The sequence below is a fragment of the Prionailurus viverrinus genome, chromosome E3 (genome assembly GCF_022837055.1).
Source record: "Prionailurus viverrinus isolate Anna chromosome E3, UM_Priviv_1.0, whole genome shotgun sequence".
Taxonomy (NCBI): domain Eukaryota; kingdom Metazoa; phylum Chordata; class Mammalia; order Carnivora; family Felidae; genus Prionailurus; species Prionailurus viverrinus.
This window is the reverse complement of record NC_062576.1, coordinates 3,670,943-3,696,144: the sequence shown is the minus strand read 5'-3', so window position 1 is coordinate 3,696,144 and position 25,202 is coordinate 3,670,943. Positions and strand designations below refer to the sequence as shown.

Genomic DNA, 25,202 nt, shown 5'->3' with positions numbered 1-25,202 from the left:
GGCCTGGACACAGTGACAGCCAGTGGCAGTGAGCCCACGTGGTGCCCAGATCTTGGTTTCTAAATACCACTCTCCACTGAAAGGCCCCAAGGTTCCTTGGAGAAAGGGCTGAAAACAAAGAGGAAATAGTACGATGAACCTAGAACACCTGGTTTTGCCAAAAAGCAAGGGTGTACTTCGAGCGGCGGGGGCTTATGGGGAGAACATGAAAACCAGGGGGGAGGGCCTCCCCCTGCCGGTGCGGGAGAGCCGGGGCACCGACCCACGTTAGCAACGACAGCAGATTACAATCTGTTAAGTAAAGTAGGAATCCAGGAATCCATTCTGATATAAACAACTGAATGAATAAATAAATGAGGAGAGAAAAACTGTCTCCTACAGTAAAAAGTCCAATCAATAAATGGAGAAGAAATTACTGAATTAGAAAAGTCACTATTTGGTGCCCTCATTGTACTAATTAATTCAGGCAAGAAATTTCAGTGGATGACAAAACCGGTGGGTATGAGCAGGAAGGGGAATGAGATTTTCACAGAATCTCTAAATACCTCCACACAGAACACTTACTCACTGTGAAGAGGAGGAAAGCGGCTCTACCGTGGAGAAAGCCGGCAGACCCCATTTTAATCGTGTGAGCTAAATTAACTCCACCAGTCATGGGGCCTATCAATGTCTTATTAAACCCAACAGGACGCAGTGGGAAGAACCCAGCACCACTTCTGCGACTATCTGACCAAAAATGGGTAACCTGATTCTAATCCTCAAGAAATTTACAAACTCGAATTGAGGGGTATTGTAGGAAATGAATGGCCTGTAACCTTTGACACTGCTAAGGTCATGAACATCAAGGACTGGCTAAGGAACTAACCCAGGTTGAGGGAGACTGGAGACTGTGTGACAGCCGGGGGCAGAGTGTCATCCTGGGCTGGATCCTTTCCCACCGAGGACATGTTGGGACAACGGACTGAACTTGTATGGGGTCTCCGAGTGAAGGGAGCTCTCTGTGGTACTCTTAAAATTTTTTAGTAGTGCTGCAATACTTTCGAGGCCAATGGCACACATGAACTTCAGGGCAATCTCGAACTCCAGCTAAAGCTTTTAACCGACAGCTACAAACGGAGCCAGCGAGGAGCACAGCAGCCCGGGGCGCACACCCGGGGAGTCCACCTTCGCCACATGGGATGCTCTCAGACCGACCTGGGGGAGCACGACCCCTGCGGAAAGGCACAGAGCCCGCCCAGACCATGCTGCCCTGGGAGGAGACATGGAGAGGACGGATCACTGCGTCCCCTTTGGAGCCCAACGCCCAGGGTCCCTGCAGTCCCTGTAGTTTTTAATGCACCGCTCCACCCGGGAAGTTATCACCCACACAGCAATCCCCTCCCCGCCCCACACTCCACTCGCTAAGGCTCAGCCAGGACTGGGAAACCAAGAGGGTCTTGGGAAGACGCCCCTGAGGCTCTGGTCTACGCCCAAGTTCAGAGTCAGCAGCCCTGCCTCTCACATCCCTGAAGGGCAATCCAGTCTTTGTGAAAACTGTGGAGAAAATAAACTATTGATCTTAAAAGCCTAACCAACCACCAGAAAAGGCCAGGTTCACTTAAGAACAAGAATACAAAAAATCCTGGCTCTGGACTAAACCAAACGGAAGAGCCACCGTGATCAAGTCGTGTTTATCCCAACGCTGGGATGGTTGACCATTAGACTATCAGCACACATTGTTACCAACAGACGACAGAGAAAAAACCACAAATGACTCAACAGATGCAAAATAATATTTTGATAAAAATAAACTTCTTAATGATTTTTTTTAAATCCTAAAGTACCAGGAAACAACTCCTAGCAAACCAGGTTTAGAACAGAACGGTCTCAATGCAATACAGCTAGCTATAAAAAGGGATGACTGACCAACCATAAATGTTTTCATGTCGTAGTTGATAACACCTTAACAGAATTTCTTGAAAGGTAGTAATAATATAAACGTTGTTCTATCACTGCTCCAATTCAGTACACGACGGGAGGAGCTCCCCTCCCCCCCATCAAGACAATAGATCAAGTACATTAAAAGAAACAAAAAAAAAAGAGAAATGAAGGAGATAAAGATTTCTAAAGAAGAAACAAAGCTGTCGCTTTGAACAGATGATAGGACTTCTCTGTAGAAAACTGGAATAGAATTAATAAAGTAAGAAGAGAATTCTCAAAAGTTTCTGGCCATAAGGCAGACTGGCGGCTTAGAGCCAGTCATTAAAAGAAGAAAAATATTCAAAAATCAATTGTGATTCTACAGGCCAGCAGAATGTCAAAAAACGTAATTAAAATTACACACACGTTAATTAATCCTCAGGGCGATCTTGTGAATAGTACTACTGTCCTCATTTCACAGATGAGATTAAGGCTCACAAAGAACTTAAGAAATACGTCCAGGATCACAGAGCAGGGAGAGAGGGTGAGGAAAAGGGGGGCGTCAGGTCTGCCTGATGCAAAGCCCATACTCTTCCCACCGCTGTTGTCAGGTGCACTCACTGCCCTTGATTTTCCTGCCTTTTTCAGAGCAGAGCGAAGGCAGGAATAGAGAGCCCAGGGCTTTTGCCAAGGAGAACACAGCCGAGAAAAGTAGATGTAAACAAATGGGAAGACGTAGCATGCTCCTGGACGGAGGACTCGCCATCGACAAGAGTAGCCAGAAAGATCCGAAACAAGTCAAGCGGTGCGTGTGCAGTGGCGGGGGTCAGGAAGACCTTATCTGATACGAAAACGCATTTTAAAGCCTCTATAATTAAAGAATGTGGGATGACTGCATGAGTAGCCAGACTAAGAGAATAAAAAGTTCAGAAATGAACCCAAGCGCATATGGGAATTTAATATTACAAATCAGGAGGAGGAAAAAAAAATCACAGGAACTTTTTATTAAACGGCTTTGAGATAATCACAGAGTTATCTGCAAAATTATAAAAATGGATTCATACCTCACTCCACACATAAGGACAAATTCCAAGCGCTTGGGGAGCTAAACGCAAAAAAAGCAAGTCGGACAGTGGCGGCAGAAAGTGAGGTGAGTTCCTTTATCACCAGAGGGTGGGGAAGACCCTTCTCTGACTGACAACGCAAAAGCATGCAAAAAATGATTGATAAATTAGACGCGGTTTTTTCTTTTCTTTCTTTCTTTTTTTTGGCATGGCGAAAATTTATATACACAGCTGATGGGAGTACAAAATGTCCCAACAAAATGTGGCGATTTGCTAATGTCCAGAAAATTTACACAGACAGTCACTGTCTGATGTAGTAAGTCTGCTCCCAGGAATCCACCCCCAAAATTCAAGACGATTGTGCAAAAGGCTGAAGACCACCTTAGTGCAGAATAACACCCCCACCCCGGGGAATCCCACACCGTCATTCCTGGGTCCTGTGCGTATGTTACCTGACCGGGCGAAAGGGACTCTGCGGATGTGATTAAGGTTAAGAACCTTGAAATAGGGAGATTATCCTGGATTATCTGAATGGGTCTAGTCTATTCACCCGAGTACTTACAAGTGGCAGAGGGGGACAGGAGGGTGGTCACAGTCAGGAGATGAAAGGAGGAGGAGGAGGAGGAGTCAAGGAACGAGAGAGCCTGGACCGGTCACAGTTGGCTGGGAAGGTGCAGGAAGGGGGGCCTCGGGCCCAGGAACACGGTGGCCACTGGAAGCCGGGGGTGGTGACGGTCAGCTGGGTTCTAGGACCACGAGGAGGTGAATTCTGACAACCCCTGAACCGGAAGGACACGGATCCTCCTCTGGAGCCTCTGGACAGGGACGGAGCCTTGCCGACACGCTGATTTTAGCACAGGAAACCCACACTGGACCTCTGGCCCACGGAACCGTGACAGAGCGCGTGGGTTTTGGTCATCGCTTAGGGCAGAAAAGGGAGGGCCCCGCTGGCGGAGTCAGCCAGTGCTGGCACACCGGCACCGGGGACAGCTGCGTCTGCGCCAAGGCCCGACGGTGCACGCGGCCTCCCGGACCTGCTGTCAGGGGGACAGAGCGGCGTGCAGCCTGCTGCGTTCGGAGTAAGAGTGTGGGGCACAAACGCGTATAGCTGCTTATGTTGTGGAAAACAGAAAAGGATAAACCGAAAACCTAATGTGAGATTTTGGGGGGACAGAAAGAGGAACGTAAATTTCTCTGAATACACCTTTTTTATGGTTTTGACTCTGAGCTCTTGCAAATGAGTTACACGTTCAAAAATAAAATCGAACTTACAATGTGTTAACAAATTTTTTAGAAAATGATTTTTAAAGAAAATATTGAAGCAAAAAGAACAAAGCCAAACCAGACCTTGAAATGAGTGAACCTAGTTTTATATTAAGTTGATGACTCGACCAAACAGAGAAAATAACTTAGAATTCAGGATTTTGACTGTAATCTGTTGTAGCATAATCCAGTCCAAGGACAAATACTTCAACTGCATTCGGGACTCTTATTGTGAGTCGTACCGTTGAAATTCTATTTTTGAAACTTTTTATACAACAGTAGGATAAAGAAAGTAAGTAATGATGCTAATTTTTCTAAAAACAATTTTATAAGAAAGCTATTTCAAGTGTAAATTCAAAGTTAAAGTAATCTTACATTTGAAGTGGAAATACCAGTATGAACTCATAATGCTTCCTTTCTCTGTACCCTGAAAAGACCCAGAATGCCCAGCTGGAGGCAATGAGCACCCCTCTCCCACCCTCGGTGCCCAGACTCTTGTCTATAAACGCCATCTCACCCTAAAGGAAACCAGGTAGGGATGACTCCACCTGAGCTGGAGCTGTGCGGCAGGAAGGCACAGGACGATCCCGGGACATCCTGCTGTACAATACCATCAAGGACTGGGATCTCCAGGTGAGGAAGCTCAGAACAGGAAGGGCTGCCCACTGGCCAAGATGCGTCAAGTTTAGGTTCAAGAAGAATAAGGGCTGAAGGCGACTGAAAGCGCACGGAATACAGTTTTAAAAATTATGCTTTCATATTGATAATTCAGGAAAAGTTACAGCAGGGGGAAGGAAGGGAGGAAGGGAAGGAGGGAGGAAAGGGGAGGGAGGAGGAAGGAGGGTGGAGGGAAGGAGGGAGGAGGAGTGGGAAAGAGGGGAGGGGGAGTAGAGAGGGAGGAGAAAGGAGGGGGGAGGGAGGGAGGAGGAAGGGAGGAGGAAAGAGGGAAGACGGGAGGAGCGAGGGGGAGGGGGAAGAGGAAAGGAGGGACGAGGGAGAGAGATGTGTTTCACACTGGGAGTAAGCGGGGGACCAGTCCCTTACTGAGACTGGGTTCAGGAAGAGGACTAGGCACTTATCCTGCATTCAGGGTGACAGACCTGCCTGAGGGACGGACAAGGGACGTGCTTCTTTTCAGATGAGAGAAAACCGCTAAAGATCTTAATGGAATACTGATTTCAGGGCAGGCCCTCGACGGCTGAGACTGCTAACTAGGAGGCTGACAGGGACGCACAAGCACAGGGACAGGCTGCCCGTCAGTCTGGTGTCCCCGAGGGCGGGACGGGGGCCACTGTGTGTCCCGGCTGCCATGTGAGGTGACCAGCCGCACAAGGGGGAATCCACAGCAGTCTGCCCTCGTCCACGGTTTCGCCTGGTCCAGAGGCGGGTGAACCTCCCCCTGACTGACACACGTCACAGACACCGTCATTCCTGCTTCCATCCGGTCCTGGGGCATCTTACACCTCCCGTGACCACCCAGAGTGGTGGGGGGGGGGGGGGGGGGAAGGTGGGTTGGTGCGGTCAAGTGTTTTGGGAGACAGTCCACATTCACATGACTTTTCCTTCAATGTATTGTTATAATTGTTCTATTTTACTGTTAGTTACTGTTGTTCGTGTCTGACTGCACCTAATTTATAAATTAGACTTCATCGTAAGTATGTACATCTAGGGAAAAACACAACATATACAGGGGTCGGCACTGCCCCGGTTCCAGGGGTCCATTGGGGGTGTTGGAATGCATCCCAGAGGATACGCTGGCCCGGGTTTTGGGGTGAACTTCCAGTGTGCAGGAGACATGGGGCCAAGGAACAAGTGACAGCACAGGGAGGTGAAGCGTGTCCCTCCAGCGTGGGACACCCAGGCGACAGCTGCCTGGGACTCGTCCACGAGGCACTGGCATGGTACCACAGGAGGGCTCTAGATGAAGGGTCCAAACCTGCAGAGACAGAAGGCAGACTCACCCTTGCTGGGGATGTGAGGGGGGAGGGGGAAGAGTGCCGGGGGTCATAAAGGGCACACGGAAACTTCTAGGGGTCATGGGTTTGCTCATCAACTTGACCATGGTGAGGGTTTCGTATTCAGAAGAATACGTACAGCTAAGCCAAAACCTTCCAAACGGTACGGTCTAGAAATATCCAGTTTATTGTATGCCAATTAAACCCTGATAAAACTGTTAAGAAATTTCTTTAAACAATTTAAGAGTCATGACAACCAAATGCATACTGTCAAGTCTGTGTGGATCTTGTTTTTCATCAAAACCATAGTAAAAAGATATTCTTGGGAAATTTGAACGTGGACTGATTATTAGATGATAATGAGGAATTTTTAATTAACCTTATCAGGTGTGATAACTGAATTATAATACTGAAAGTATCTATATTTTACTTTTATTTTTATAAAGGCTTTATTTTTTAAAGTTTATTTATTTATTTTGAGAGAGAGAGAGACAGAGTGCGCGAATAAGCTTGCAAGAGCTCCTGGCAGAGACAGAGGGAGAGAGAGAATCCCAAGCAGGTTCCATGCTGTCGGCAAAGAGCCCAATGTGGGGCTTGATCTCATGACCGTGAGATCATGACCTGAGCCCAAAATCAAGATTAGGATGCTTAACTGACTGAGCCACCCAGGCGCCCCGCAAGTATCCACATTTTAATGTAAAGTTTTTATCAAAGGAAATACAGACATGCACACAAGTGCACCAAGCACGGGCGCACACACAAGATGAACACACATATGGAGCCCAACTCCAGACCGAGCAACACCAGCAGCATTATGGGGGCTCCAGCCCTGCTGTCCCCCAGTGGAACTGTAAGACTCCAAGGGGAGCCAGGATTCCAATCCCAAAAAGTACTTCTTCTTGTTCTGGAACTTTACATATGTGGAATCAAACAGTATATACTCGAAACACAAGTCTGGCTTCCTTTGCTCAACATCATGTTCATGAAATTCATCCACATAATAGTTACACGCACCTACACTTTAGAGACATGTGCTAGAAATCTGGCGGGGAAACGGTGTGTGGTCTGAGCTTGCTTTAAAACGCTGTGGCTGAATCAAATCAGCACACTGTACACCTTAAACTCAGACAGTGACTTATGCTAATTACATCCCAATGAAACTGGGGGGGGGGTGATGATAATGGATAGATGTGTGTGTGTGTGTGTGTGTGTGTGTGTGTGTGTGTAATTACGTATATGTGTATCTATGGGTATATAAAGAAGTCAAACTGCCTAACCAGATTGGCTGCTCACATTACCATTCCATACACAAACATGACCACATAATTCTGCACAAATGACTTCACATAATACAACTCCTACTACCTTTGATCTGCTCGTTTGCATTAAATAATATGTACGGGAACACCTTTCTATGTCAGTAAGTCAACAAATGTAATCTTTACCATTATTTTTCATAGCTGCATTTTATGACATAAAAGCATTAAAAAAACAGCTCAGCAACAATAAAGAGGGGGACTAGATGAATCTAGGTAATAGAACAGATGGGTCTAGGTCATGGGTATATGGGAGTTCACTGCGTTACCGTCTTTACTCTCCGGTATGTTTAAAATTTTTTATGTTAAAATTAAAGATGTGGTCGTGGGACAGCAGTACTGAGCAAATGTCCTGTGGCAGAGAAACTGCTCTGTGTCCACCACATCGTTTCCTCCTCTCGGGCACACTGAGAGCCGTCTCAGACCCCCTCACGTTAAACTGGAGCCATGCGACTGAATTCTGGTAGACAGAATATGGACAGAGCACCGTGATCCCCGCTGGCCCCAGAGGCATGAAGCGAAGCCTCCGTCCGGTGAGCCACCACATCCCTGTGGCCCCGCCGAGCCTCACGTGCAGGCCTAAAGCTGGGAGACCTGCATCCGTGGCATCCCCGGGGTGCAGCCCTCCCGTGGGCAGTGATACAGAGGGCACCACGTGCTCCCGCAGGCCTTGCCCAGCTATTTCTGAGGGACCTTGAGACCTAGAATTGGTTTTCATGAGATAGAGTGATTTTCTCCCATAATTTCTTCTGTGTATTTTAAAGTTCGCTTTCATCATCTTGATTCCCATTCACTGGGGACCTGCTATTTTCAACTTGACGTGGGGGGGGGGACACTTTATTTCCTAAGGAAATAATTGTTGTGGTCTCATTTATCGATGAGTCCCAATGAGCAGGTTTGGGCTTCCAGAATCCTGCAGAGGTTTTTGGAAATAGTTGCTTAGTGAAAGCTTTGAGGATCTGAATAGAATCTGTTCCCTGATCGACAGCCAATATGCAGGAGTGACTTATCTCGCAAGAGGGCAGAAGCACAGCTCTGAGTGTCGCTGGCACGTTCCTGCAGACAAGAATGGTCCGGAGACGTTGCTGTTCCCATCACTTGTCTCTTTAGCTTTTTACCTCCTGTTCTTGCTGGGACATGGAACCGTGGCCTGTGTGGCACTACCCCCGTCTCCGGGACCCCGTGTGACCTGCCCTCAGGCCTTCCTGCTGGGTCCTCCACTGCGATGTGCACGTTCCTTTCCCAGCACCCTGAGCGTCTTTCTCCCAAGACAGAAACCCCTCCTATTCCTTTTACTGCCTGGGACAAGCATGCTGTCCTCACGGCACGTATTCACGCACGCGTACATTTGGTGGCTAATTGTTACATGGAATTAAAAAGAAATAAATCAAGGATGCTATCCAATTGGGTACCTATTTGGAGTCAAACTTGAATGTGAGCACTAGCAATCACTCCTTCCGTGGCCCGCAGGCTCACGTCCCTATCTCCCGTGTCCGTCCACATCCTGCCCCCAGCAGCCTGTCGTCTCCAGTCTCTTGTCCTGCAAACACGACCACCTCCCCAACCACTGTCCCGAGGGTCACCGCGCTACTGACCGGTCATTCTTCAGAGTCTCCCACCACCACACGCAGGCCCTCGTGTGGCTCTCTGGAAAGCCCTCCGTCCGCTTCCGCGAGCGCGTACCTGTCCCTCTACGATCCACCTGGAGATGGACGTCTTCCCGTCGTAGCCGGGGCGGAACTGAAGTGTGGCTGAGCGGGGGCTGATGTTGGAAATGACCAGGTTGGACGGGGCACCAGGGAGCTCTAGACAGGAAAGAAAACATGGAGAGGCGAGGTTCTGAGAGCTTAGGAAACGCATCAAATGTGTCAGCAAGGACACGGTCTCAAGACGCCCAGATTTGCTTTCAATACCCCTAAGCGAGAGGCACTGCTTCCCCGGGACGTGACCCCAGCACGATCCTTACTTTCCTAGGGCCGTCCATCAGGCCCCACGGCCTCTGCAGTGGGGCGAGGACACACGCGGCCCCAGACGATAAACTCGGAAGGTGGGACTTACTCGTGTCTCTGCACAGCCCGTAATTAACAGCTACAGGCTGAGGGAAGTAAGCGTGAGCGGATGTCATTCTTCCTGGCCCCAGAAAGAGCACAGAGACCAAACACCCACCGTCTCTCTGGTGAGGACCGTGAAGCCGGGGCAAGTGGAGCGGGGCGGGCGGAAGACAGCAGGTGCCGTGTATCACTGTCAGGTGCGCGGGGTCCTGAGCCTTAGGCTCCCGGGTCCGGTTTCCAAGACAACCACATTCGGGTGAAAATGCAAGGCTCTCCCCACTCTGCCTGAGTTCAGTTGCTCCGGCAACGAAATGGCGGGGTGGGGGGGGGGGAGACATGCCCACCCTGGGAGGTTACATGGGTCTTTGGCCTACTCACCGAGTGGAGACCCTCGGGCAGGCTGCTCCCCCAGAGAGCTGGTCCCGCTAAGAAGCGGGATACCGTGAGTCTGAAATATGGGCTCTTATCTTGGCAGCACAAACGGGGAGGCTAGGGGGATGGGGTGAAGCCGGCAAGGATGCCGTGCAGGCAGCAGAAGCGGTGGGCAGCCCGCGCCGTGTCCGAGGAACATGTCGCGCTGGGGGGGGAGGGGGCAGGGGGCTGCAAACCGGGACGAGCATGGGGACAGTAAGGCCGTGTGAGCGGTCAGGACAGCACTGGCACAGGCAGGGTCCTCAGGACATCAAGGGTCCTTCCCGAGTCTAGTTTCATGACTCTGAAGCAGGAAATGTTTAAATCGAAGGACAAGTGACTCTTGTCTTTGTATTTCTCAGCTCGCTGGACTCTTTATGTGGTGCTCCAGACATTTAGTGGCTGTGAGCTTGAAGTGCATGAAGCGGAGCACAGTCCTCCAGCGTGATGTGACGGTGGGTGTGAGTTTGCTTCCAGACAGATCTCCAGGCCCTGGACCCGTGTCCAGCTGCAGGTGAGTTCACCAAGGTTAACTTGGCACAGCGGGGCCCTCTCCCTGCGAGTTCTCTCTCCGTGGTGCCTCCGGAGGTCCGTAAGGTGCCCGAGCCGACCCAGGGGGACCTGGTTACACGTGGTGATGCTCCCCAAGTCGCCGTCCATCGCTGAGCGTGAGACAATTCTCACACGTCCAGCGTCCCGCCATCATCGCTGGTTATCAGGGCGTTAACAGTATCTTAAACGTGTGCCGTGGGAACGGGCTGTTGATGGCGAAGAAACGAATCTTTCTGGCAGTCAAAGACTGCTCTCTTTCAAAAAGCAAACTCATTTTGTAAACGCATTTAAGAGACACCGGACTGCCTGGAAGCATGGTCCCCGACCACCTGAGCACCTGCTGCAGAGGCAAATCCTCCAGTCCTGCCCCGCATCTGCGGGCCCCAGAAGTCCCTGGGATGCGCTGTGGGTGGCCGTGCCGACCCGCCACCTCAGAGAGAGGGTGCGGTGACCAGGTATCTGGGGACAGAGACTGGCTTGGGGACACCTGCCCAGCTGGCAGAGCGGGTGGCCACTGGCCTCTACAGAGTGTCCTACGAGGTCGCGCTGCTCAGAGGAGAGGAGACACCATGCCCTCCTCCTTCATCGCACCCAACTGGGGGTGGCGGCTGCCGAGCTCTCTCGTGAACGTGGCCCCTGTGAGGAGAATGCACTCTTTCCTGGGCGGATTTCTTTTTTTACTCTATCCATTTTATTTGCTTTGCGTCCCTTCCAGATTGCACGTGTCCCCCTTCCAAGAAAGCGGCTGGGTGTGAACATGGAGTGGGAGGGAGAGGGAGGCGGAGGGCACGATGGGGGGATGTGCAGACTTCAGAGGGGGCTTCAGGGCCTAATCCTCGAAGACCAGCCAACACGAGGCAAACTGGCATCTTGTGAGTGGCCAGAGACTGACAGCTGGAATTACAGTCGAACCGAGAGCCCACAGCACTTTCCCGCGTTCACTTGTGTTTGTGAATTCCCAGGAAAAACATGTATTTTAAACAGAAACTTTAAGATTAGAGAGAAAAGAGTTGAGTGCCATTCTCCAAGGCTGGAGCGAGCGTGCTGCATGTTCGGGAAGATAATTGAGTCCCCGGCGCCTGGGGACGCGTCTGCCTCTCCCTCTGTCTGCAAGATCTTTCCTCCCCTGCCACCTCCTCCAACTCCTTCTTATCTCCACCCAAGTCTCCATTGTGTAGTTCGGGGAATGAAGTTTCATGCTTCCTGTTCTCGGTTTCCACACCCACATCTCTCACCGTCTTCCCTGCAGGCCCCGACTACCGTTTCCCTGGAGGGCCGCACCCCACGGCCAGCTCGCTCCCCGGGGCGGGATCCCCCCCCACCCCGCCACCCGACAGCAGGTGCTGGCAGACGGGGCTGACTCAGGCCACAGGGACCGCTTCCCACCCCACCGCCAGCAGGAAGCGGACACCCCTCTCTTGAAGGTCCCCGGCGGCCGGAACACGGAGCTGCCTTCAGCCCCAGGCGTCGGCGTTCTCTGAGGGCAACATCCTCAGACGAGCGGCAGCTGGGCTCTACTGACCTGGCGGCACTCCGGAAGAAATGGTGGACGAGGTCGCCAGGCCGGCCCCCGCCGCGGTGACGGCAGCCACGTCGATGGTGTAGGTGGTGAGCGAGGACAGTCCTTGGATTTTGTATTCGTGAGTCGTGCTGTTGAGGGTGTGGGTGAGCCGGGAGCCGTTCCTGCCGTATACCTCCCAGGAGACCTGGTAGCCTAGGAGCAAGAACAGAGTTAGCCGGACCTCCCGGGAGCCGAGGGCACGCCAGATGCGCTGTGTCTGAACATCCGCCACAGCACGGGGGGCCGGGAGGACGCGCAGCCTGCCCAAACCCAACTCGGAGTCGGGCCCCTTCTTCTGCGGCCCAGTGCGCCCCCCACCGGCCCACAGTGCTGTCCCCGCGCCCCCCCCGCCCCCCCGCCCCGAGACCCGGAGGGCTGCCTGGGTTTGGCGACCTCAGCCCCCGAGCTGGGTGGGTGGCGGAGAGAAGAGTGATGGCCACCAGCCTGCTGCGCCTGATTTCAACTCTTGTCAAAACGTGGATGCGTTTCATCAATATTTCCATTTTCGTAGGCTGGTATTTTCATTATACCCTGCTCTAAATCAGGAGCTAGCTCCTGGGTTGCAACTAATTTGTGGAAACACTGCCACTTTCTCCCTCATGAAATGATTGATTGACGCTCTCTCCCGCACAAAGTGCTTTGCCTAAAAAGTTCCTCTGGGCCCGGGCGCCACTTCTACTGCTCCCCACCTTCTGAGCCTCCCGTTTTCCTGGTGAAATTTCTCCTTCCCCTGGACGCCGTTCCGTCTGGGGCGGGGGCCGGCGGGGGGCTCAAGATTACAGTTTAGTCAGCCTCGGATTCCACCGTGATTTTAGGCTCAGGGAAACAAAGCCTCAGCAAGATCCTGAATCGGCCCCCCGTGGAGGGGAGTTTATGTGATTAGGGACCCTTAAGAGCGGCTCCTGAAGAGGGAGACAGTGATGGAGAGCACTCCCGGGCCCCCCGGGGAGGGGAACCACCGAAAATGCTTGCTCTTCTGTCTTTCCAGTCAATAAACTCGGGACACCGAAGCACTGAGAGGAGTCTTAAAGCTCATTCTGATGAAGGCAATAAATATAGTTAGAAACTTGTGCTTGCAGGTAAATAAGAATTTAGAGAGCATCTTGGGACTTTAATATTTCGAAAAAAAAATTAATGTCAGAAGCTGCTGCCTGTCTGCAGTCCCACAGCCCGGGGGCTCCTGGGCACGGACACCAGGCCCCCCAGCTGGGCGGTGCCGATCAGGCATCCGGGGCAGGAGGGCAGCAGAGGGGTCCCGGCCACTGGCCGCTGGGTGCCTCTGCGTACATCACCTCCGCCCGGGCCCCTCTGCTCTGCTACACCCATCTGGGCTGTGGGCTGCCTGCCCGCCTCCCGCTCGTCTCCCCTGCACAGGGCCCCACAGGTGACGCCCCACGCGGCTGCCCTGCTCCCCCTACACCCCAGACTCTCCCTCCTCACCTCCCGCCCCACATCCTGCCTCCCTCCTTCTCAGCGCGCCAGGCCAACCTGTTCTTTTCATTTTGTCAGTTCGGAATTTGGATCTAATTGTACGATTAAAAATAAAATTACTGGCTTCAAACACACAGTTCCTGGTGTTCGGGGGCGTCCTGAGCACATCAGTTCATCTAATCCTCACAGCGGACCTTCCGGGTCAGAGCTGTCGCTACCCCCTTTACGGCGGGGAAAACTAAGGGGCAGAGAGGTCCGTGGGCTTGCTGGGAGTGGCCAAGGGTTTCTAGGGCTGGCCCGGGGCTGCGTGCTTCCCCACAGAGCCCCCCCCCCGTGCACGGCCCTGTCGCCGAAGCCCTGACCCTGGCTCCACCTGGCACGTCTCTGAGCAGTCTGATGGCCGCGTCTTCCCTGAACCTACAGCAGGAGGCGTCGCGAAATGCTAAGGGCTTGGCCATCAGACAGTTTTATCTGTTTCAAAGCTGTCCTTCGTCAAACTTCACGGAAACATGGCATGTTGCTCGTCATGGCAACCTGGAGCCCAAACCCGATTCGAGTCCTCAGTGGGGGGGCCTTGTTGGAGTCCGTCAGCATCACACCTGGTCGCCGGGTGGGCCACGACCCTTGCGGATGCAAATGAAACCGAAGGACACTCATCTGCTCAGGAAGGGCGCGGGAAAGCTCGGCTGTGCCTGGCGGCTCTGGCCCCGGGGGCGTTTCACCTGCTCCAGCCGCGAGAGGAGGCAGGAGGGGCCGCCCGTCCGGCGCCCGGCGCCTTCAGCGGGCCTCCTACCTGCTCCAGATGCCGCCTAACGGAGACGAACGGCCGCAGGAGCTTCAGAAATAATTTTCTGTTGATCTGAAGTAAATTCTCTACAAGAGAGCAGTACATCCAATCACAAGCTGTCTGTCTGCATCCTGGCCCTCATAAATCAGAGTTTACGCAGGGAGAGTGGAAGATGCTGGAATTTACAATAAGCGCAATGGGCAATTTGCTCGGCGGGCAGGCCGCCCCTGCTCGGGGCTGCCTTCTCTTTCTGGCCGTGAATTGACTGGGAGGCGGATAAAGAACGGCTTCCTCCGGGCGTCTCGGCCACCGAGCGCCCCACGCAGAGGACCACACCGTGCCGCTGTCGTCGGCCCCAGTAGCAGCTGCACTGACAGGGAGCCTCCAGAAGGATGGTGGGTGGCTTTGGAGGCCGGGTCTGCCCACAAACCAGGCTTTCCTTTTGCTGCACTTGGTGAAATCCTCCCCCCGGAGCCCGGGGCAGGCTCTGTGTTGCTGCTGGCACGCCCCCCGGGAGCCGGGTCGAGGGAGGGTGCTGACCTGTCAGGGCAGCGCCGCCTGGGCCGGGGAGGGCCTCGCCGAGGGCAGGGGTCACCGGGGAGGTGACTGGGGGGCCCGTGCAGTGAGGCCAAGGAAACCACGGCCGTCGGGCCTCGGCTCCGCTAGGCCCTCTTCCTCCGCAGGCCTCCCCAGAGCTGCAGGGACCCGGGCACGCTGTAAAGTTTGCGTGGGAAAGGGGACAGCGCAGCCAGACAGAGGGAGACGGGGACCACGTGGCTGACAGGGGAAGCGGGGCATCCGTCCGTGGCTCTGAGGTCACGGCGGTGCCAGAAAGCACCAGGACGCCAGCAGCCAGGAGCTCCGATGGCCAAGGTCCATGCTGAACAACACGAGGCTGCTGCATGTAACCACAGGTATTTGTTTAAATAAAATACGAAAATGAATTCATTAAGCCCTATTAGCTGGCAAGAACAGATGATCGTAAATCGCGAGTACTGGCAACCACGGCTCAGCCGGGGACGCCGGCTCTGCTCGGTGACTTCGTGCACCCGCGCGCCCACCAGAAGATGTACACCAGGAGCGAGGTGTGGGGTGCGTTCACAGAGGACGGGGCGGGGGCCAACTGTGTCTCTGTCGGAAGGGAAGTCTCCGGGTCCATACGTGTCCACCACGGAGCCCTAGCCAGACTTCTGAGACACGGCGGTCACGGGGCCCAAGCGCGCAGATGTGGACGCCTCGCCTCTGAAGTCGGCGCTGAGCACAGCCTCGTTCCGGCCCTAGGACTGGAGCCGACCCTGAGAGATCTGAGCTGGATGCCCTTTGCTTCCGAGGGCAGTCGTCCTCTGTGCGCTTCTCCCTGGTCCTGCTTGCTTTGCTTTTTCCTCCCTCTGTGTGGCAGAAAACAAAGTTCACCTACACCGGCTGCTGCTGTCTACGAGGTCCTGCTCTGCCCACCCACACTCTGTTCAGTTTCTTCGCTCCAGGCAGCAGGAGGCCTTTGTCGTTTCGCAGTCACACCTGCGATCTGATGGATGCTGAGGGGACTGCCGGATACACAACGGATCTGGGCCCTGCTGTCCAATTTCAATAGTGACTCTTCCCTTTTCCTGGAGTGACAACGTTGCTGACAGGAGGCATTTCAAAACGTTACTCCGAGGGCAGAACCAGACCCACAGATGTACCCTGGTCGAAAGTCAGGGTTAGAGGCCGCATCGGGGCCTCTGGCCAAGCTCAGGAGACAAGGTAGTGTTTTGTGGACAAGCAGGAGAGGTTGGCACCAGGAAGTTTCCCGACTAACGGAAGGGAACAGAGGAGTTTAGGGTAGGAAGGCAGTCCCCAGGCTATGCCTTAGGGCACCCGGGACACGGCCTGGAGCCCCAGAAACAGCGCGAGGACACAGTGATGCTGGGTGTCTCCCACCTGTGTCCACAGGGGACCACGGTTCTCAATTTCAGGACCACGGCATGCCACACGCCTTTGCCCACATCCTGTCTTTGCAGAGCTGGGTTTCTGGTGGTGTCGGCGATACAGAGGCAGGTAGGCTTCCGTTAATTTCAAATTCAGCTGTTGAGATGTTTGCATATAATTAAGTTTTTTGCACCAAGTGACCTCATCCAGAGAGCTGCCAGGTGTGTGGAGACACTCGGTGGGAACCCATGACCCCAGGAAGACGGGAGCCCCTGGGTCGGCGTTAGGAACATGGTGTGAACCCCACCGCCGTCACACTGAGGAGGGAGAGGCTAGAACACAGACACTTGTCCCCCCCGTGCCGGCCATGTGACCCTGGGACGTCGACACCAGGGTCTCAGACAGGGGTTGTAAGAGGTGCTCTGTGTGCTTGTTCCAAACTAAACAGGATCCTGCAATGCTGAGGTGCCTGCCTGTGGTAAGTGCCCGGGGTCGCCACTGCTGCTGTCTAGGACGTGGCCCCGAGGCCGGGCAGCGGGGACGGACGTCACTCCTGGTCTCTCCTATGCACAGCTAGCATGAGCGGGCTTCTGGAGTGTCGGGCACAGGAGGGCCTCCGTGGGCTTCTGCAGGCGGTCAGGCTATCCGCTGAGGGACAGATTTGTCACAGATGCACAGGAAGGATGGACACCACTCGCTCAGGAGCTGGCTCCCCCTGAGGCCTCAGGGTCCAGGCTTAGAGGGCCGAGGCAGGAGCCCCAGACATGACAGGAGATGCTGCAGGCAGAGTCCCAGGGCGCGTGGCCGCGCTGTGGGGACACGAGTGGCTGGCTTGACATTTCACAAAGCGCTCAGTAAACGGAAGGGGCCGGTGGCGGCCGCAGCTCTGGATGGTGCTGCGCGCAGCCGCCCGGGGCCTCCTCCCTACGGCCCCACGAGGGCTGTACCACTGTCCAGACAAAGAAACGGAGGGTCTGAGAGGTGAACTGAAGCCCTCAGAGCCCCTGAAACAGTGGGACACGGTCCTTCCCACCTTTACCTGAGGCCGAAGCCTGCATGGCTGTTAACCAAACCCAGAACTGTTTTTTCAAGCCAAGATTTAAATTAAACCTGAACCTAAAAGGTGAAGCCTCTTCTATACGAAAAAAATCATCAAAGCCCTACAAAAGACAAACCGCTCCCCAGAGACGCCTGAAGTCAGAGGGGAGCCTGTCTGAGGGCGGGGCAGGCTGGCCGCCCCGGTCAGCCGGGGTCCTCCGAAGACCCTGTACGGGGGGCCAGGGGCAAGGAGCCCGAGCCAGGACACCCAGGCCTCCCCGTGGGGCTCCCGGGGCCCTGGCTACTGCCGGATCGCAGCGTTTTAGCAAAGGGTCTGCACACAGTGGACGTCTGGTGCATGCCTGCTGAAGGAGGGCCCTTTGGGCCTTAGCGTCCTCTGAGAATCTGTCATGATATCGGCACATACTTTGCCGCATCGCCTTGAGAATCGAGGGGGACGGTGTGTGTGAAGGGATGTGCCACAAAATGCCGATTCTCCCTGATCAAAGGCTCTAGAGGTTCGTTAAGAGAACGCATGGAGGCCTGACCTCTGACTCGAAAGCTGTGGCCCACAGAGAAATACCCCAAAGGACGTGGGGCCCCAGGGGCATGATCTCGGGCGTGGCGACCAAGCCCTCTGCCCTCTGTCGATGGCCAGGTGGACACGTCCGCTACCTAAAGAGGCCGTCAGTGCACGTCTACCCGGAGGGCTGTGCGGGGTATGACCAGGCCATCTCCTTGCTGGGACACAGTCTGCATTTCCTTTTTCAGAAGACAGGGACACTAACCTGTAATAATGCCATTTTTTTCCAGAGGCTCCTGCCAGCTGACCTTGAGGGATGTGTCCAGAATCTCCGTGAAACTCAGATGTCCCACAGCTCCTGGTTCTAAAAATAAGTTAAAAACAAAGTCGCCTGTTAGCACAAGAGTCCCTTCTCTTTGGGTCAGATTTGTGTGGAAAGTTCTAACTCGGCAAGGGCAGCCCGCAGGCCAGAGCTGAAGGAAACGCCAGTACAAATCCTGCGGGGGTGAGGGATTTCGAGGTGGAAGGTGTCTGGGCTCTGGGCACGTAAATTATTTTGCTCAGCTTCGTCCCAGCCACGCCGAGAACCCAAGCGACGGGCCGCGGGAGAATGCCACACTTCACTCTCCTTCTCCTCGATCTGATCTAATGAGAACCACCAGGCTGGCTGGGTCCCGACAAGCAGCCCCAGGCACCCGGGCGTCCGGCCTGTGAGGAGCCCTGCCCTGTGCAGCCGTTCTCCTGACACCAGAGGGTCGCGGGGTGGAACGGCGGCTTAACGAGCAGCCGGCCGGACTCAAGGCCCGTCCCCGACGCAGTTCCTCACACTCTCTAGTCTTCGTTTGCTTCTCTGCACAACGGGGACAATAAAAATAACTCCCTGGGCCAGGCAAATGTGAGAATAAAGCTGAATGAAACAAGGGCCCTGTGAATAAAGCTGAATAAAACAAGGGCCCTGGCACAGAAACGCTGCCTGATACCGGCCGCTATTCTCAGCTCTGCGTTGTCCTAGTATCCTGACAGTCATTTGTGAGAGGCACCCAGACAAGAAGTCCCAGAGCCCAGAGTGAGGTGAACAATCCACGGTCATGGACCCTCAGGGCCAGGGACCCCTCGCCTTGTGGCACGCAAGGTCCGGAGAAACAGGAGGGGAGCCGGGAGGAGCTGAGGAACCCAGTCCCCCAGCACAGGCCCCCACCCCCTGGGGGGGGGGGTTTGGCGGTTCCTGCTGAGCTCTCTGCCCCACATGGCTCCTCCAGTCAGACCCCAAACATGCCACACTGAGATCTTTCTAGTAATAACACAGTGCAGTATGTCAAGCTTAAAATAGGAGAGCGCGAAGTCATGGGTGACGCGTGTTGGCCGTCTGGCCAGAGAGCAGAGGAGGCTTCCTTGGGAGAAGCCTCACCCCCGTGCCGGCTCCGGCCAGCCTCGGTTGCAGACGGTGGATTCAGAACGCGGTGCTCGGCTGGTACCTGGACAAAGCTTCCTAACGCAACTTGTAATTTAAAAAAAAAAAAAAAATGGCAACAGCCTCGGCAGATACACTTATCTGGGTGGAACTTTCAAAAGACTTTTTATGGATAAGCTCAAACACTGACAAATGCCACTCTCTGAGTAGGGAAGACGGTAAAATAGAACGGTTGTTGAAACACGCTCATCTGCCTCCAGTTTTGAGTTTCCAGAAAGACATTCTGATGGATTTTTGAACTGACTTCTTTTTTTTTCAATCGATAGAGCAGCAAAGAAAGCTTTTTGCTCCTTTTATATTCTCAGTGTTTCTGCTTCTTGGATTCCTGCCCAAATATGCTGTCCTCCAGCTCTGCTAGAAGCAGCTGGCAATGTCTGGGCTTAAAATTTATATTCTGTTTCCTCTTTACTGTGTTGCCCACCCTCCCCTCCCCAGCCCCCGAGTTCCCATCGCGTGGGAGCTTTGTGGAAGGGGGACTGCTGGCTGCTGAGCTAAGGGAGGTGCCGTCAGCCAGAGAGCAAGGGAGGCCGTCCCTACGGCCCCCATGGGGCCAAGCTAGCACCCGACCGCCACCTTTCCGTGAGACAGTTCACATTCTGAACAGGAAAAACAGGCTCCTTGCCTGCCTCCCCCCCAAAAAATTGAGACTCCATTAAACAACTCTCAAAAGATGGTATCACTTCCAGTTTTCTCAATTGCCAAGAAAGAAATGTCCAATTTTTCTTTTTACCTACTAATGGTGGGTCTAAGTGCATTTTGTGTTCTATTTCCTGACCACAGAGCTTAATGGGATGTTTCCCCACCATTTCTGTCCACTAACCAGCAACAATTGGGCTTTCTTTCTTTCTTTTTTTTTTTAAGTGAAGAATCGAGCCAGGAATTTTCTCTCTTGTTTGAAAGGAGTCATCTTCTGCCACTTTGTGGGTTTTTTAAAAAATGTTTTTAAATGTATTTTTGAGAGAGACAGAGCATGAGGGGGGAGGGGCAGAGACAGAGGGAGACACAGAACCCGAAGCAGCTCCAGGCTCCGAGCTGTCAGCACAGAGCCCAACGCGGGGCGTGAACTTGTGAACCATGAGATCGTGACCTGAGCCAAAGTCGGATGCCCAACCGACTGAGCCCCCCAGGTACCCCCGCCACTTTGTGTTTTTAATGAATATTCTCTGGGAAGAGAGGTCTGCTACCCAGCTCGACCTGGCTGCGGCTTGAGCAGAGACAGTGCCTTGCCTCTTCTGCCAAAGAATGAAAACACACACATAATGGAGAGCTACAAGGGGGATTCTCGTAAAGTGTGTCCCCCACTAGCTCCCCCCCCCCACACACTGTCTACAGACGTGAGGGGGCTGTGCTTTCCTACACGAGTGCAGAAAGTACCCTTCATCCAGGCAAGGCTGCCTCCTTCTCTGAGACCCCACACGGGTCCCCTGCGTGCCCCCTCTGTACCCTCAGTCCCCAAACCTGCAGGTCCCGCGTGACTGGGCTAGAGTCCAGTGGCTTCCCCCTTGTCTTAACCCCCGCCCCACAATCTGCCCACCCAATCCTTAGAGTGACTTCATGTGCTTAGGTGGCTTTAACTGCCTGGGATCTTACAGCACAGACACCCTGGGGTAGAACTGATTTCAAATGTTTCCATCTGTGCTTAGACCGCATATGCAGTTACCTTCCCTAACTCTTTCTCGGAAAGTAAGGTCACAATTGAGAACTGCCAGCCCTCCCCAGTCCACTTCAGATGCCCCTCCGCTGCCCATCGGCCACATGGGCCCAGATGCCCCACAGCCACTGCCCACCCGGTGTGTCCCAGTCCAGCCCCGCGTCCTCACCCCAGACCACTTTTCCACATCTTCACTGCTGGCTTCTTCATCGACAGTCACATGAACCTCAGCATGTTAGGCCATCCTGGGTGATTCTTTCCACCCCTCTATTAACGAGTCCCCCTGTATTAATGAGCACCCAAACTCCCCGTGACACGTCTTCAGGATCCATTGCCCCTTGTCTCCACAGCCTGGAGGTGGGCTCTTGTAATTTCGTGCCTTCTTCCCAGCATCCTTCACCCATACCTCCAGTCCAACCATCACAAAACCCCCAGACAGAGCTTCTAGAACTACAGATCTGTTCAAATAGCACCCCTAATGGAGAACCTCCTGTGGTTCCCCAATACCCAGAATGTCTTTGTCCAAGTGCCTGAACTTAGCGGTCGAGACTCTTCTGGGTCAGCTCCCAGCTAGTTTTCCCAGCTCATTCCCTCCCCCACCCCCACCCCGTGCTGCACTGCAGCCACACCCAACATGTCATACCCTGTCACACTCGCACACTCTCCTTACCACTGTCAGTTCTATTCCTCCTCCCTGGAGTGGCCTCAGCCATTCTCTGCGTGAGAAGCTCAGCTGTCAAACTGTCACCTCCTCCACAAGACTTACCCCACACCCCACCTATTTTCTGTCCCTCTTTGCTGGGCGGCTGCAGCCCCTTCTCCAGACCTCCCTCCTCAGTGGCACTGGCCTCAGCCACGTCCCTCATGTCCTATTAGGCCGTAAGCTCCAAAGGCAGAGGATGTGCTGACTTATCTTTGTAACCCTTGCGACACCCAGCTGGCTACCTCGCACATGGCGGGCATTCCACAGACACGTGAATGTTAAGTGTGCAGACTTGTTTCTGTGTGGGACAGATGGATGAATGAACCAGTCAATCAGCATTTAATTATGATATAATTACAGTAGGAACAAGACTTGATGAGATAGGCACACATCCTTTTTTTAACTGAAAGAGCTAAATGCGATCAGTGTTCTCCTTTAATCCTAAACTCTGAGGGCGGGGGAAGGGCTGCATAACATTCGCAGCTGAAAAGCAGGTTCCACAAAAGAATGCACATTATTCTTTCCAAGCACTTGCGATGAAACATTTACCAAGACTGACCGTGTGCTGTGCCATAAAGCAAACTTCAATGAATTTAAAGGAATTGAAACTGTACAAAGTGTGCTCTCTGACCATAATGGAATCTAGCTAGAAATCAGTAGCAGAAAGGCAACAGGAAAATCTCCAAACACAAGGAAACTAAATAGTACACTTCTAAATAATTCGTGGGCCAAAGAGGAAGTCTCAAAACGAATAAAAATACATAGAACTGAATGAAAATGAAACACACTATAGCAAAATATGAACACGATATATCAAAGTATGTGGGATGCAGCTAAAGCAGCGTGGGGAGGAAAATTTATAGCACCAACTGTTTATAACAGAAATGAGTTTAAATCCATAGTTTAAGTACCCACATCAAGAAATTTAAAAAAAAGATCAAAAAATAAACCCAAAGCAAGCAGAAGGAAGGAAATATTAGCAGCAGAAGTCAACGAAACCAAAAATAGGAAAACATTAGAGAAAACTCGATGAAACAAGAAGTTGGTTCCTCAAGAAAAAAATCAACAAAATTGATAAATCTCTAGGAAGAATGACAGAAATATAAAAGGAGAACACCACTATCATAAATGAACAAGGAACACAATGACATATCCTGCAGCCATGGAAGAAGGGACTACCGCCAGGAGTGTGACATCCACACACGTGAAAATCACAGATACTGAGACCAAGCCAAGATTAAACAGACGACTGAACAGTAGTATAACCATGGGAGAAACTGAAACGCTCCCCCAAAAGAAATTTCTAGGCCCAGAGGATTTCACTGGAAAATGCTACCAAACATTTAAAGAAGGATTGACACCAATTTTATGCAATTGCTTCTAGAAAGTGGAAGAGGGGGAGAACACAACCAAATTTATTTCATGAGGCCCACATTTCCCTGACAACAAAACCAGGCAGACATTAAGTACAGGAAAATAAACCTGCAGACCAGTATCTCTCACCAACTTGGATGCAAAAACATCACCCACAAATTATCAGCAAACAGAATCCAACAACATGAAAAATAATTACAAACTGTGACCAAGTGGGATTTACTCCAAGTGTGCAAGCGTGGCTCAACATTTGCAAATCAATCCACCGTTATCTGTCCACTCGCTGAAAAGACAAATCCCATAATCCTATCGCTCCATGCAGTCGAGGCACCTGCAGAATTGAACCGGCAAGGTAGTCACAGTCACAGGGTGGAGCGAGAGCCGGGTTATGGAGAGTGTGACAGGTTAGGGGCCCACGTAATCGTTTATCTGGGAAGGAAATGAGCTCACTGGGAGCTCAGCGGGTCAGGGCAGTCAGGGAGGGATGAGGGAGATCTGAGAAATGGTCAGACTCTTCATCCTCCGAGAGAAGAACTGGGGTGTGAACAGGATTCTGAGATGGCAGCTAGGAGGAGGAAGCTCATTTTGGACGGCCTTGACCCCTATAAATGCTGCCTCTGAGCACTGCAGAGGCTGAAGTCACAAGGAGCAGGGAGGTCAGAACCCCACCGCCACATTGCCCATCGGGGTCATCGGTGGAAAAGGGGGCCGGCCACACCCTGAGCTGGAGGACAGACGAGTGGCAGCCCTGGGTGACACTGTCTTAAATGTCTACTAGTTTCAACTGTCCTTATAAACAGAGGACACACTCACTGTAGAAATGAGATACGCGGCAAAATCCAAACAAAAATGTAAAATAAACTCCTGATCACACCACATAGAGATAATAACCGTCAAAAATGTGACATACTGGGTGGCTCAGTCTGTTAAGCGTCCCACTTCGGCTCAGGTCATGATCTCGTGGTCCGTGAGTTCGAGCCCCACGTCGGGCTCTGTGCTGACACCTCAGACCTGGAGCCTGCTTCGGATTCTGTGTCTCCCTCTCTCTCTGACCCTCCCCCGTTCATGCTCTGTCTCTCTCTGTCTCAAAAATAAATAAAACATTAAAAAAAATGTGACGTATTTTCTTCAAGGTCTTTTCTTATCTCATGGAGTTTTATACAAGTTTTATACAATGTTTTTATAAAATTTGGATCTCATACAGTTTTGTATATTATTTTTTCACTTATCATTAGATCATGACCATTTTCTCTCTAAACTTTTTTTTTTAATACTGACGAAATATTTAGTATATTGTCATTCCATAAGTTTTTCAGTTACACCCCTCTGGAATATCTGAATGTTTTTCTTCTTTTTTTGTTTTGCAGTTGCAAATAACTGCAGTGAGCCTCCCTATGTCGGTGTCTTTGTGCACACGTGTGGTCATTTTCTCAGGTGACTTCTCCATATAATGCCTTCCGCAGTGTCATCTGGTCTGAGGGCAGAGCAGGAGCTGGTGTGAACTGACTGGATAGAGACAACACCGAGTCAAGGTGCTCAGAGGGGCCCAGGGTGAGATGCCCTGGGGAGAGTCAGGGAAGGCGCAGGCTGGGGGGCCTGGCAGGGCATTCTAGAAGATAAGGGGGTTGGAAGTTGAAATCTGGGGGAAGAGAGGACCAGCAAGATGAAAGGCTGACCACAGGGCTGAGACCAGACTGTTTCTCTTTCTCTCTGAGCTCTGTCCGCCCGCCAGGCTCCCAATCCCAGGGACCACCTTCCACCACTCATTACCATTACTTTCCACTGACTATCTCCCTAGAGCACACACACCCCGAACACTGAGGACATGGAGGTTCCTGATGACCCTCCGTGGGCCCTGCCCAGCGCTGGAGGAGACAGCGGTCGGGGCTCCTGGAGGGCTGACTTTGGCTGCTGGTGCGACCACGACAGATGGGTACTCACTGTCCTCATGAGTCCGTACGAGCTGAGGCGTGCTTGGAGGCCCGTCCCCCGGAGTGGTGAAACACAGGACTGACGTGAAGTAGGCAGTGAACTTCTTCAGGTTCGTTATATACCCGTGGTGGGCTCCATGGAAATCTGGCGCAATGGTGACCACAGTGATGGCCTCCGGGATCTCTGCGGGCCATGCCAGAAGCTGGGACGGGACAGGGTGAGAAAGAAATCCTTTTTAATTGTATGTCTTCATTCTCAAGTCTGTATCAGAATCTTATTTTGTGGTTGACGTAACTTCAAAGAAAGCCACGT

General features: G+C 52.6%; 1 protein-coding gene across 2 annotated transcripts in view; it reads right to left on the bottom strand.

The window, feature by feature from the left end:
* The window catches only part of SDK1 (sidekick cell adhesion molecule 1), a 597,942-nt gene that overhangs the window by 128,972 nt on the left and 443,768 nt on the right, over positions 1 to 25,202 (bottom strand). For both annotated transcript variants that reach the window (XM_047838939.1, XM_047838940.1), the window contains exons 19-22: positions 24,900 to 25,092; positions 18,025 to 18,123; positions 12,034 to 12,225; positions 9,181 to 9,302 (exon numbers count right to left, since the gene is read on the bottom strand). In XM_047838939.1, the coding sequence (XP_047694895.1) occupies positions 9,181 to 9,302; positions 12,034 to 12,225; positions 18,025 to 18,123; positions 24,900 to 25,092 (606 nt within the window). The remainder of the gene's footprint in view (positions 1 to 9,180; positions 9,303 to 12,033; positions 12,226 to 18,024; positions 18,124 to 24,899; positions 25,093 to 25,202) is intronic.